The sequence below is a fragment of the Gasterosteus aculeatus genome, chromosome 21 (assembly GCF_964276395.1).
Source record: "Gasterosteus aculeatus chromosome 21, fGasAcu3.hap1.1, whole genome shotgun sequence".
NCBI lineage: Eukaryota > Metazoa > Chordata > Actinopteri > Perciformes > Gasterosteidae > Gasterosteus > Gasterosteus aculeatus.
In genome coordinates, this window is record NC_135708.1 from 19157672 (window position 1) to 19170906 (window position 13235).

General features: G+C 47.9%; 1 protein-coding gene across 6 annotated transcripts in view; it reads left to right on the forward strand.

Annotated features, from left to right (window-relative positions):
* Positions 1-13235, forward strand: part of dpp6a (dipeptidyl-peptidase 6a) — a 125425-nt gene that overhangs the window by 85222 nt on the left and 26968 nt on the right. For all 6 annotated transcript variants that reach the window (XM_040167123.2, XM_078096196.1, XM_040167124.2 and 3 more), the window contains one exon: positions 8288-8402. In XM_040167123.2, coding sequence (XP_040023057.1) covers positions 8288-8402 — 115 coding nt within the window. The remainder of the gene's footprint in view (positions 1-8287; positions 8403-13235) is intronic.

Consider the following 13235-nt stretch of genomic DNA (forward strand, 5'->3'; position numbering starts at 1 on the left):
CAGATTGAGTTGTTTTCAGGCACATGTGAAGTACAAATGCAATATGAAGTCTTACCTGCCTCGATGCTATGCACAAAAAGAGCACAATTATTGTCTACATATAATACTTTAAGCTCTGTTGTGTCGATAAGTGGCCACTCTTGCATGCAAATCACACACTCCCATTTTCAGCTGAATAGCCTGAACAATTGGGTTGCAGCAAGAACAACAGGTGGCCAGATAGAGGGTGGAGTGGGGATTGTTTTTTTTTTTGTTTTTTTTTGCAGCTTTGACAAGGTTGCCATGGAAACGCAACAAAAGTCCACTCAAACCGAGTTGGTGAACGGCTGGAAGTGCCCCTGTGTGTGCACACACACGGCCGTGCCCGGAGACCTCATTCTCAATTAACTCTTCTTATTATTCCACTTGTTTGTTTTATGGAGCCCACTGGGTGAGTGAAGCTGGACTTCCACCGGGCAGCGTGTTGTTCCCCACACAGTCCCCACCGGCGTCCCGCTTCTCCCGTCTCCCACAGGGACACGCCGGCCGGTTTTACAAGCGCGGGAGCTGCTCCACGTTATTCCCTCGCAAGAATATATTTTTTTAAAGAATATATTATTGTTTTTTTTAGCGAAAAGGAAAAGACATTCCTCATTGCGAGGGCACTTCAGCCGAACATTATGGCAGCGATAAGGGGCTGGAAGTCTATTCTTTCTACATGAGTGTTCACATTTTGTCGCGGAAAGCGATAAAAAAAACAGCAGGCCGGAATACATTAGCCTGGGTAAACATCAACAGAAGCAGCAGCCTCTTTTTATTAGACCCCTGCGTCTGGAAGCAGTGGGTTGTGGGGCATTTCATTCCCGGGAAGCGAGCGCGTCTGCCGGTGCATATTGTTTCCATGACAGCAATTTATTTTGCCGTAGTTGCACGCCGAAGTGTTGCGTTACGGAATGAAGGCTGATAGATAAGAACGGAAGGAAAGATACTTCCCAGTGAACCCTGAGGGATGCAGGAGGGATGCAGGAGGGATGCAGGAGGGATGCAGGAGGGATGCAGGAGGGATGCAGGAGGGATGCAGGGCGGATGCAGGAGGGATGCAGGAGGGATGCAGGGCGGATGCAGGAGGGATGCAGGGCGGATGCAGGGCGGATGCAGGGCGGATGCAGGAGGGATGCAGGGCAGATGCAGGAGGGATGCAGGAGGGATGCAGGGCGGATGCAGGAGGGATGCAGGGACGCCGTCATCGCCGCCGGGCCGCAGTGAATACCAATGGGTGCGGGTGAAGTCCTCCTGCCCGGCTCTCCATCGCCAGTTCTCCCCGATGCTCCTCCTCCTCCTCCTCCTCCTCCGTCAGTTTTACTGGTGGAAGTTTACCGTGCTAGAAACTGTCCAGTCAGCCTGAGCAGCGAGCATGCGCGTCATCGAGTAGCTTTTTAGTTTGTTCGTAGCCAAACATCAGCTCTTCAAAAGAAGTGATGATTGTTTGTGAAGATTATCATGCTGCAGAGAATGTGTAAATATCATAAACCTGTGCTATTTTCAGCAATAATGCAAAAAGCAATGGATAATGCCACAGGTTGTTTTGTCGAGCTATCCGTTGCTATGCTAAATTCTGGGATTAGCTTTCAGAAATAGGCGAGCTGGGAGGGAGAGCGTGGTTCATTCACCATTTTAGGACTGAATGGATGGAGAAGGATTCTAACTACTTTTGCTGCTGTAGATTCTACGTCAGCTCGTGTGCGTGCAGCCGCATGCGTTTAACCGCAGTGAGAAAAGAGCCTAAATGGGCCCTCTTTGCAATTTTCACATTGGTGTTGAAAAGCGATTAGACTACCGAGCACTTATTTTGCTGTTGGTCGACTTGTGGTCAACATTATTTTATTCTATTATTGATTGCGTGGCAGATTTAATTGCAAATTCAACTTTTTATTGTGTACTTTTTGCCCTTATTTGACCGAAGAGAGAGAGAGAGAGAATCAGGGGTACAGAGGGAAGAAAGATGTTCTGCGTCTTTACAGGCTGCTCATGTACACTATTGATAAGACTCAGGCTTCCTTTCTTGCATTTTCATCATAAGTATGCTGTATTTCTGAGAAACACCCCGATGAAAGCCGCGTGCTGACAGTGTTGCCAAGTTATCCTTTCACTTCTGCTGCTTTGTCTCTCGAGCAGCGACTCGGCTGATGAGGCAGCAACAGCGCAGCGCTCTTTGTGCAACTCAAGTTGACAGAAGAATTAGCAGCTAATTACCCACAGAACATTGAGTTCCGTGTGCGTTTTCTGTCAATGGGAATGAACGGATGCGTGACCGGTTGCCCCAACACCACAAAAATAGATGAATGAGGTCATCGGAGAGGGAGCGTTGAACATATTGGCCCGGTTGATACTTTTATACACGTTCAGCAGTGGAGTGAAAGTGTGATGCTTGTTTTAGTGTTGGTCACTGGCGGTCTACAGCACATCGCGGTACTCTGCTGACGGCGTCCTGTTGCTGCCTCTGAATAGTAATTTGACATTAAAGGGGAGAAAGAAGGATGTCGCCACAATTCATCGTCTCCTTCCCGCGCGACGGTCTAAGCGGACCCCCCTCCTCCGACCATCATTTATTCTGGAGACGAAGGTAAATCGTTGGTCCAGACGGGCGGCGGTAATATTTGTGGATGCATTTAGCTTCCCGTGACAGGTCTGCAGACACGCGCTGCCTGGGGAGGAGTGATGAAACGAGGAGAAACTCCGGCTTTATCCTGCGTTGTTCACGTTATCCCGAATAACACCCGCGTGTTCGGGCTGACAAAATGGAAAAATACAGATGTATTCATCATGCGTGAGGCCCGGAAACACTTTCCCCTCGCGTGTGTTTGCGTGTGTGTGTGTGTGGCGCTTCGCTCGTTTAGCATGTTTATTTACAGCCATGGGGGATGCTTAATGATGAAAAGAAGAACCTCGTTTCCATAATGAGGAGGGGAAATATGGCGTGGATGTGATTAATTGCCTCTGGATGGGCTTTTTGCATGCAAAGGGGCAATTTGCCCAAAGCTCCTCAGAAGTCGAGAGTTCAGTCAACCGTGTCATCTGAAAAATGGCGTCGCCTTGCGACAGAGCCGCAGTGTCAATTACCTGCAAACATATTTTTTCCCAGGTTACGGCCTCCGCTTGAAACCGCTTTATACACTTGGTCATGAATTTAAACAGAATAAAACCAAATGCACTTTTCGATGGGGGGAACACGGTTGTGCATGAAATTGAAACGCAGTGAAAGAGAAACAAAAAGCAAAAAGGAACTTTTAGATTTACACCGAGGCAACAACACTAATAGACAGATGTATTTGACTCTCACAAACAGTCATCCTCTGGCGGGGGGGCTATTATGGGCTATTTCCCAGAGATGTGATTTAGTGCAAACTCTGCAGAGAGGGGTCAGCCGGCGGTAGCGCCCCCCCCCCCACCATCGCTCTAATGGACTGGAAGAGATTCCCTCGCAAATCAAGCAAACCAGGTGGAAGATGCCCAAGAACCTCTCACTTTCTCTCTCACACACACAGATATTTGCCTGTTGGAAATTGGTCATCCTGCCGTGGGCAACAAATAAGACAGCTTGTTAATGGACTGCTGCTGCTCCATGTTGTGTGATGACAAAGAAATGGTCCAATTGGGTTTGTCTTCGCATTGAGGTCCATCGACTTGTGGAGCAGAGAGCAGAACCCGGCGCTTCGTTTGGAGATCTTTCACTCAAAGTCTCACGGAAAAGTGTGCATTAGGAAAACCGTCTGTGCGTTGAACCACTTAGACAATCACAGTGTTTGGATTTGAGAATAATCTGCTGAAAAATGAAGTTCATTTGAGAAGGATAAAAGAAGCAAAGCCTCCAAATCCCTCTATTTGAGGAATGCAATCACATCTCTGCACTTTGAAAACGGGCTGAAATGACACCACTGAGGAGAACGAGAAGCCGATGTCATTAAAAACCACACGCATGGAATATGTTTGTGTGATTATTAATCCCGGCCAGTCGACTGAAAAGAATCAACGATCAATGATCTTTTTTTTTTTTCAAATCCAAGTGATCAGACAAACATCCGACCTGCCGCGCTGGGAGACGCCGCTCCAATTACTTTATCATTTTCATCTGCTGTTGGGGAGTGATCGAGTTACACACTCCATCACTCCACCCTGCGTCTGTCGAAGCGAGCGCTCGTCTCCGGAATATATCTCGCTCACGCGCGTTCTGTTGCTTTAACACCAGCAGAGAAAAACCCGCTGCGGTTTGATTCCCTTCTCTGTGCCTGCGCGCGGTGCTTTTCTGTCTGTCTAGAAGTCCCCCGTTCTCTTTCGTCCTCCCCCAGTATCGTGCGTTTCGGCCCATTCCCAACGCCAGCGTGGTATTTTAAGTAAGACTGTTGACTGTCTGCATTATGTAGTTGAACCGAAGGGGAATGTGCATGCTTCATCTCTAGTAGTGTTCATTGAGAATCAGAAATAATGACCTCTACCATTACTAATACTGAAGCCCGGAGGCACTATCATTTCATCCTCGGCGAGAGCGCACAGCGCACATGCATCTTTCAGTTTGAGCTATTAATTAAAGCGCCATTGGGAGATGGCAAACCCTTTCGTTTCCAGTTTAGCGTCTCATAAAAGTGGCGCGAATGGAGCATTACTCACGCTGCACGGCCCTCTGTCAGGGAAGTCCAAATGGATACCTTCCTTTCTCCATCATAGTGAGACATTTATTACAATTTTATTTTTGGCCTTAGATCCCATACGCGAAAATAATAGTTCAAACACAGAAAAAAGGTATATCGCTGGTGGAAACGTAAAGCTTTTGGGAGTCAATGCTTGACATGTTAAGGATTAGGCAAAAAAATGTTTGCTAGTCTGTAAACTGTAATTAAAGTCCATTCTATAAATATATAGAAGATATATAAAAGTGTTGATGTTTGAGCACCAACGGACCTCATTCACCAACATGCTCCTCTGGTTTTTCTTTGATTTCTTCTCCAAAAGGTCCTAATAAAAGTCTACATCAGATTTATGTCCTGAAGCTACATAATTAAAACCTTGTGTCAGTTGATCCTAATTTGCATCAGTCCCATGAAAGGACACGCGAACTGCACGACGTTGTGCCCAACGCAAATTGCAAAGGGAAATTGTATCAAGAATGGCCGCGATCCTTTATGGCCGAAGGTGTCTGGAGCGCGAGGTGCAGGCCGCACAAAAGGCCCTCCACTGGGAAAATATGATTTATAATTCAATCTTTTACCTTCCGCTGCAGAGTTCTCATAAAAAGACACTAAAATGGAATCGCCGTCCCCCCGGTCTTCCTTTGTGTGGCTCTCCGTATTACGCCGAGCTGCTCTGCCCCTGTTAGTGAAATTGTGGGCGGCTGAATTTGAATTAGCTGAAGCCACTGAATGCCTTTCATGTCGCGGCGCCAGTCTGCAGTGTTTTCTCAAAGGGGAAGAATTCACACACTTTTCATTAAATATTTCTGACACGATGGAAAGCTTCTTCGGTGCCGACCAAAGAAATGTGAATATTAACAAGGGGGATCGGGACAAAATGAAGATCTGCTGTTTCCAGCATCCAGCGAGCGACACTTCCAGCCTTTTTCGTTGGCCAAAAGTTTTCTCGGCGAAGAGTCTTCTCGGGAAAAAGTGCCGGACTGACTTTGCGGCGAGTTGACTCATTGCCACAGCGTTGAATCGCGCTCTCGGGGAGGAATCAACATTGGTGATTCCGGTACACGCTCTGCAGGTTCTAGCATGACAGCTGCTGAGGACGTGAAAGCTCCAGGATCTGTATATATATATTTATTTTTATTCAACTTTTGACCTGGATCCATCGACGGTGTCCTGTACCTTTTTTTTTTTTTTTTCCCCCCTTTCTCTCCGTCATGTTGTGGTCTCGCCTCAAGCGTTCCTGTCAGTGAATCCTCCCAACACGTTATTTATTTACTCCTCCTGTGGGCTGTGGTGTTTCCCCCCCCACCTCTCCTCCGCCATGGTCACTCGCAATCACACCGGTATCGCTTCAACGCATCCGGCCTGACTGATTAGACAAGTCGTTATTATAATTACAGATCAGAGGGGCGCGATCGGGGAGGTTAGGCAAGGTTTTCTGGCTGAATAAGTCATTGTTCCTTCCAAGAAGTGTAGTGATTTCTCCGTGAGGTTTCTGTCCCCGCCATGATTTGAGGGTCTAATTATTATTATGTCTCCACCCGAGCAACGTATGGATCCTCACAAGAATGCTGGCTCGTTAAGAGGGTTTCTTCTGAGGAGCGGCATCGTTTTCCTTTGTTTTTTGGGGCAGGCGGGGCGGGGGCATTCTTTCTGATGTCGATATGTTCCCACGGAGACGCTGATCGATGTGGAAAGGCCGCTTGACGACGACGTCTCCTCAGTCGTCCCAGAAGCTGCCGATCTGCCGGCGTGCCGGATGTGGTCGACAGCGCGGAAGAACCGAGCCCGTGTGCGTGTGTTTGTTAGCAGAGCTCGGCCCGCTAAACTTTATTCCCTATTGAATGACTTCCTAACTGTAGAAAGATAAATATCGCTCTCTGAAGATTTCCTCCCACCACAGTAAGAAAGGTTGAGTGAATTCAAATTGCTTTTCGCTACACAGCGTGCGTCCATCCGTCTGGACTTCAGGCGGCCCGTCGCTCTGCATTTTCAAACACACACACACACACACACACACACACACACACACACACACACACACGAGCGTAGATGGAATCGGGCCCAGCATGCCATTGCGATATCTGCCGCTCGTGGAACGCGTTCTAAACAGTCACTGCTCAGCGTGGGGATTTTCCTCCGCTCTTTTGTGGTGTCTTACACACACTGAGCACCTCGTCATGCTCGCTTTACATCCTCTTATTGCACATAAGCAGTCGCGCTGCTTCTTTTTTTTTCAGATTTTGCACATTCTGCATCAAGTGCACCCGTCCGCGCCGGGCTCCAAGCCACTCCGTCCGCCCCCGTAGGATGTTTTTGGGAACATAACGATCGTTCCGGAGAGATGCCTCGGCACAGATTGAAAAATAAATCTCATTTGTGGACCGTCGGCTCATCGCCCGCCACGTTGTGTTTTTGTCAGTCCGTGGCTGAAATGGTCCCGGCTCAGCGGAACCAACTGAACGAGGGATTCGCCGCATCCGTCGCATTCACAGGCGTGATGAACCAAGGGGCGGCGAAATGCAAAGTACTCACCTGCAGATGTCAAATGTGAGGGGCGTTTGTTGTGAAAGATGGCGGAAAATCCATAATGGCCGACATCAACAACACAACACAGCACGCAGGCCTTGGGGCTGTCACAGGCTATAACTAACTAACGTAATTAATAAGGGTAATGGGCAGTGTGGTGAATCGCCCCCCCGCTGCTCTTATCTGCTGGCTAATGACGTCTCGAGCTCCCTTCGATTGAGGTGGGTCACTAAAAGGTTCGCTTCACAGCGGAGCCGTTCGGCTCCATTAAAGCCTTAGAATGTATTTATTAGCGCTCCAGCCGCAGGTCCCGGACGGACGTGCCGGGCTTCACGCTTTGTATCCTCTGTGAACCAAGGGGGGGAACTTGTTAATCCCGCACTGGTCCGGGCCTGGGACTCTTTCTGCAGAGCTTGCAGAGCTGATGGTGGTTTTGGACGATGCGGGAAACAATCAGGGATTTTCCTCATGGTGCTGTGAGGTTTGGAGGACACCCACAGCCCCCCGAGGGAGGGAGAGGGGGGGGCAACTGGACCGTCTCCAAGTGTTCCAGTGATGTATTGTGGGAACTTTGTGCTCATTTAACTTTCTCGCATAAGCCGCTCGCTTGGTATTCATGTGCCGTCTTCAATCTTTAGAATCGAGTTATCGCCGATGACGATATTGAAATGCAATAACTTCATTCCCCCCCCCCCCGAAAAAAAAAGCTTAGCACTCTGAATCCTTTTCCCAACTCTTCCCTCTGCTGTCGCCGCGCTTTTGTCGAGCGTGCGACCCAGCCCACGTGTCCCGGTTCTCCTGCTCTATCCGTCACATCGTTTTGCGGGCGATGGCCGCGGACGCAGGGCTCATTTAGAATTCTCCGCGTCTCCTCGAGAGCCCGGTTTGCTGCGACCGGCTCACGTTCGTCCTTGACTGACACCTCCAGCGCTCCTTCCCCGTCTCTGTTCTCTCTTTCTCTCCTTTTCTTCTCACGTCGACCGTCTTGATCGTTTCAAGTGTTTTTTTTCATTCCGTCCTCGTCGCGCCCTGATTTTCTTTCCTCACTGTTTCTGACTGTGTCTCCCCCCCCCCCCCCTCTCTGTGTCTCTCTGCAGGAGCTGGTGGGCAGTAACCCTCCGCAGAGGAACTGGAAGGGAATAGCGATTGCCCTCCTTGTCATTCTGGTCATCTGCTCGCTGATCGTCACCTCCGTCATCCTGTTGACGCCAGGTAAACGCCACGGGGGGAGGGGGGGGGGGGAGGTCTCCCTACAGTACCCGCACGCCTTTTATTATGCACGGACATGAGCCCACGAGGCTTCACGATCGATCCCTCCAGAAGCTGTGCAAACAAACGTGTCACTGAACCCCCACCACCCCGCGGCTGTAATGTCCCGGCCGCCCGGACCCGCTTCCTCGCTGTAACGGGCGCGTTTAGTGAAGGTCGGTGAACCTCATTTGAGTCGGCTTCCGCAACATCGCCTCCTTCTTAAGCCCCCCCCCACCCCATATGTCTCCCTTACTTAGTCGGCCTTGTCTCAGCACACACACTCCTCTTGAGTTCTACAAGTTTCTTTCGTTACTTTGAAGGCATCTTAGTTTCAGTTGAGGGTGACCTTGAGGCTTTTCTGTTGGCACATTTACACGAAGGTTTAATCAAAAGGCCATCTGTTTGTATTCAGTCCCATGAAGCTCCTGGATATGCTTTTAATGTGCTGCCAAATCAGTGAATAAAACTGCCAGCGTGTGTGTGTGTGCGCGCTCTATAATTCACCGTTGCTTAGTTTATGACTTCAGCCTGAGACACGTTGCGCCTGTCGTTTCCGAGGAGGCCGTAGTAACGAAGCGGTCGCCACTAGAAACCAAATTCGAATGCTGTGCCTTTCTACATAATCCTTACGGATTTAGAATGAAGTATCGGCGCAGTGGACCTCAGCGCGGGGGGGGGGGGTCAGGTGTCGGCCTGAAACGCGGCGCCGCCTCCTCCCGGCGGCGACGTGTTCCTGTTCTTGCCCCCGGGGCGTTTGCTGTGGACTCTGATGATCCGGCGCTGTTTAATGCGCCTCTGGCAAACAAGGCGGGCAGGTGGCATCTCCAGCCTGCAGCTCGCCACCTAGTCGGAAATGCGGGACCCCCATTAAAATGAGCTGTTTCTGCAGGATATTTGGTGTTTTAAATTAGAATACGCTCTGGCCTCATAAGATGCACCTCTGGAAGTCACCGTGGATTAATTGGGTTGCCCTGCCAACTGAGATGAGCTTCAGGACGCTGCAGCTCCTCCCGTCGGTCCTCAAGGACGGCGCCTTGTTTGAGTCAACTCCTTCTCGGGGTTGTTGTGTTACGGATGGAACCGTTAATTGAATCCCCGGATGCTACAGAGTCAAATTTAATTTGGTTTATTCGAGAAAAATCTGGCCCTTAAATGTGTTGTTATGTATATTGAATATTGGACAGCCAGCACAGAAAATACACAAGAAAATGTTAGTGAAAACACTTTCTCGATTCCTGTTCCTCCGGAGATTCAAACCAAGTTTAAAAGCTGCGCGAGAGACTTTCACCTCGCCAGGACAACCTCGTCCTTGTGTGAAGCCCTGGTGCTTTAGTGTGCCCCCCCCCGTGATGTGCACCACCCACCTTAACCCCATCCTAACCCTTTGGGAGGAAATGGAAGGCTGACTGCGAGCCGGGCTTTATCGCCCAACATCAGCGGGGCCACTAATGCTCTTTGGGGCTGAATGAGAGCAAATCCCTCCCGCAAAGTCCCACAATCTAGAGGGACTTTTTTTCCCCCCGAGGAGTAGAAGCTGTTTTAATAGCCCTGGAATGCCGGTGGGTTTTGAAGTACATATGAGAGTATTTGTTGGGCGGTGAGGAAGCGTATTTGGAACGTCATCCCTTTTCCAGCTGCAGCACCTCTTGCTTTAATGACTGAAGTCATACTAGATGTTGGACTGGTGTCCCACATCTTTGGATCGCGGGTAAATAAAGGAAGCTTTTGGGAATATTTTCATGTCAGTGTGATAAAGTGGCTTCCCCAAACACGAACCCCAAATCTTAGTTGTTTGTATGATTGTGACTAAAATAGTCAACACGACTGAGCTGCTGGATATTAAACACTGGTTTCGACACTTATATTTATATACCGCATTAAAGAAATATGAATCTTGATTCAGATTGAATGAGAAGATTTTTTTAAGGTAATAGGATATAAAAAATTTAATAACAATCATTATTGAAATTGAAAGTTACAATTTTTCTTAATAGAATGCTAAATAGCGCAGTTTTTCCGAGAAAAAAAAACCCTATTATGAACTGATTTGACACATGAAGGTGCATCACATTGGAAACAAGGGCACCTGAAAGTGCTAACGGCAGCATGTGAGGAGTTATGAGATAGCATGTTATTTCCACTCCGTTAAGACGGTTTGTTGATGGATGCCAGACAGGCCAGACAGTTTCTAACGGGTCCTGACAACCACTTTGTTCTCTCGCGCGCACACACACACACACACACACACACACACACACACACACTCTGGAAACCCGTGTCTGCTGTAACTGATAGCTGCGTATCGCTAACACGCCGGCCCGTTCCCCGCGTCGATACGACCGGGCCGGTCGTGCACGGTTGTTGTTCGGGTGTTTCTCTGACTGAAGGAGATCCGGCTGACTGACAGCTTTGATAACATGTTTTATTTATTAGCTTGTTTTGTGGAAGCTGCATGGACGCAGCCGCAGAGGTTGTTCCTCTCATGGTTACGTCTTTGGCTTTAAACGATGCGTCGTACGCCGATGCTCACCGCTATCCCCCTTTTTAATCTTAGTCTGGTTTTGATTATATTTGAGATAAATAATGAGGTTCATATCGTATGTATAATGAACATTATATAATACCGGTTTCTGATCACCTGCAGGCTCTGACTGTTCTATTCCATTATTTTATTATTGAAGAGATCTCAAGAATACAAAGTTGTCCGATGCAAAAAATAATTAAAGCATCCTTTTTTACATTTATTCATATTTTCATATTTATTTGTACAGTTTTTGTGTTGCTTTGATTGAATTTCATTTTCTATCTCACTTGATCATTGTTGAAAAAGGGATGCTCTAATTGATTTCATTAGATTAGGATATGATGATGGGTCGCTAAGTGGTGTAAAATAAAGACAAAAAATTCGTCAAAAAATCTGTCCATTAAAAATGTAATGGCCTCTTTTTCAGGTCATGAATACACAATTTTACAATGACTTGACTAGCAAAAGTACAGTATAATTAAATTACCCTTTCCTTTGCAGCCAATACCGCTGACTTACCACATTTCACTGTCCCTCAAATTGTCTTTCAGATTTGGGGGTTCGCTGTTTGATCAAAGCTCTGTGGTGCTGAAACGAGAGAGTGTCCCATTAGCACATGACCCTGCTGGGCCCAACGCTTCGGCTTTATTCACACTCATTCTAAGTTCCTGCCTTTGATCACAGCGCCCTGCAATTGTCAGATAAAGACATACTTAACTACAGCACACGGATTTCCCTTCAAGGGATTGTGCTATATATAAATATATAAAGATAATCATTTTTTATGTAAATTCTCATGTGTATAATTTCTCCCGTGACCTCGGTAGAATCTGGCCATCGTGACTGATTTATAAAATCACCATTTATCCCCTCCGAGCCTCGCCGGGCCGACACCCGGCTGCAACTCGTGTGCACTGCTTTGTCTCCTCGCAGTCTGTAGTCGCACTCTGGTGACGGATAATCACGCTCAAAACTCAAGTGAGCCCGCGAGCAGATGCCTTCAAAGGTGTTTTTGTCCCCCCCGTGACGAAATCGGGGAGGAACCGGGAATCAAGACGGCGGCCGTCCATCTGTCGCGCTCGATGCACGGCGCCGTGTTCGCTCACAGCTGGCGCGCGAGTTGGGGAGGATGATGCAAGTCATTGTGGAGCTCTTGCAATTTCAAACCGCTTGGATTGATGGAAATAAAAGAAGGACTGACAAAAAAAAAGTTATCTTCCCGTAACCTTGAGAGACCGATGATCTTACACAGACTTGCACTGCTTCAAGGAGGATTTTTTTTAAAGGAAAAAGATAATAGAAGTATTAGTAATAGTACTACTTAATTTGTTTAAAAAAAAAACAATTTTCAGCCAGTGCAGTGCACTTTTTCAGCCGAACCACGTCTACACTGGACTAATCCCTTTGGGCATCAGGACATCCGGGTAAAGATGAATGTAAGAGGCCGTAATGTATAATTAGAGATAATCACTGGTACAATGTAGGAAATAAAAAGTAATTAATTCTCTAGAAAACAAATATAGAATGAGACAATCGTAATGTATATTTCTTTTGTGTGGCCTTTAGCTGCTGTTGCTTTGTCATGGTTTGCCTTAAGGTTCTCTCGTATATCTTATACTGAGATCTCTCATTGATCAAAGGCAGATACGGTGTGTTAATGTGAAGACGTAAACATGACCAGATGAAGACGTTCAGCGTCGCGTCGCGTTCCCAGACCCTGTCTGAACTCCCCCCTCGTCCATCCGGCTGCTCTTTAAAGACGATTCCTCCCCCGGCTGTGACCCGCGGATCAAAGCGTGCGTCTGCTTGCGTTCAGGGCGGCGGGGGTCTCAGTTAAGCTTTGCCAGGGAAACATTTGCAGCTCTTCATTCCGGTTCAGTGGTGCTAAAGCAGCCAGGAACCCTCTCGCTAAATGACACGTTTTCTTCCTCCCTTCGTCCAGCGAGTCCCCGTGACTCCGCCTGAACTCCCCCCCTCGTCCATCCGGCTGCTCCTTAAAGATGATTCCTCCCCCGGCTGTGACGCACCGATCAAAGTAATCTTCTATTGAGCCGCGGTTTGATCAAACGTCGTGACTTTTCCTTATCTTTGCTTTGTGAGCATTGTGCTGTCATTAGACCAACACGCCACGGCTAAGCAGGTTAATCCATCCGTCTCTCCAACCTTGTTCAAAGCCTTTTTTTTTCTGTTCCCGATGTCTGTTTGGTATTCAAACTCAAACCGCTTTGATAGACTGCAGTGAGCCGTTCATTTTGTTCTCTCCGTCTATA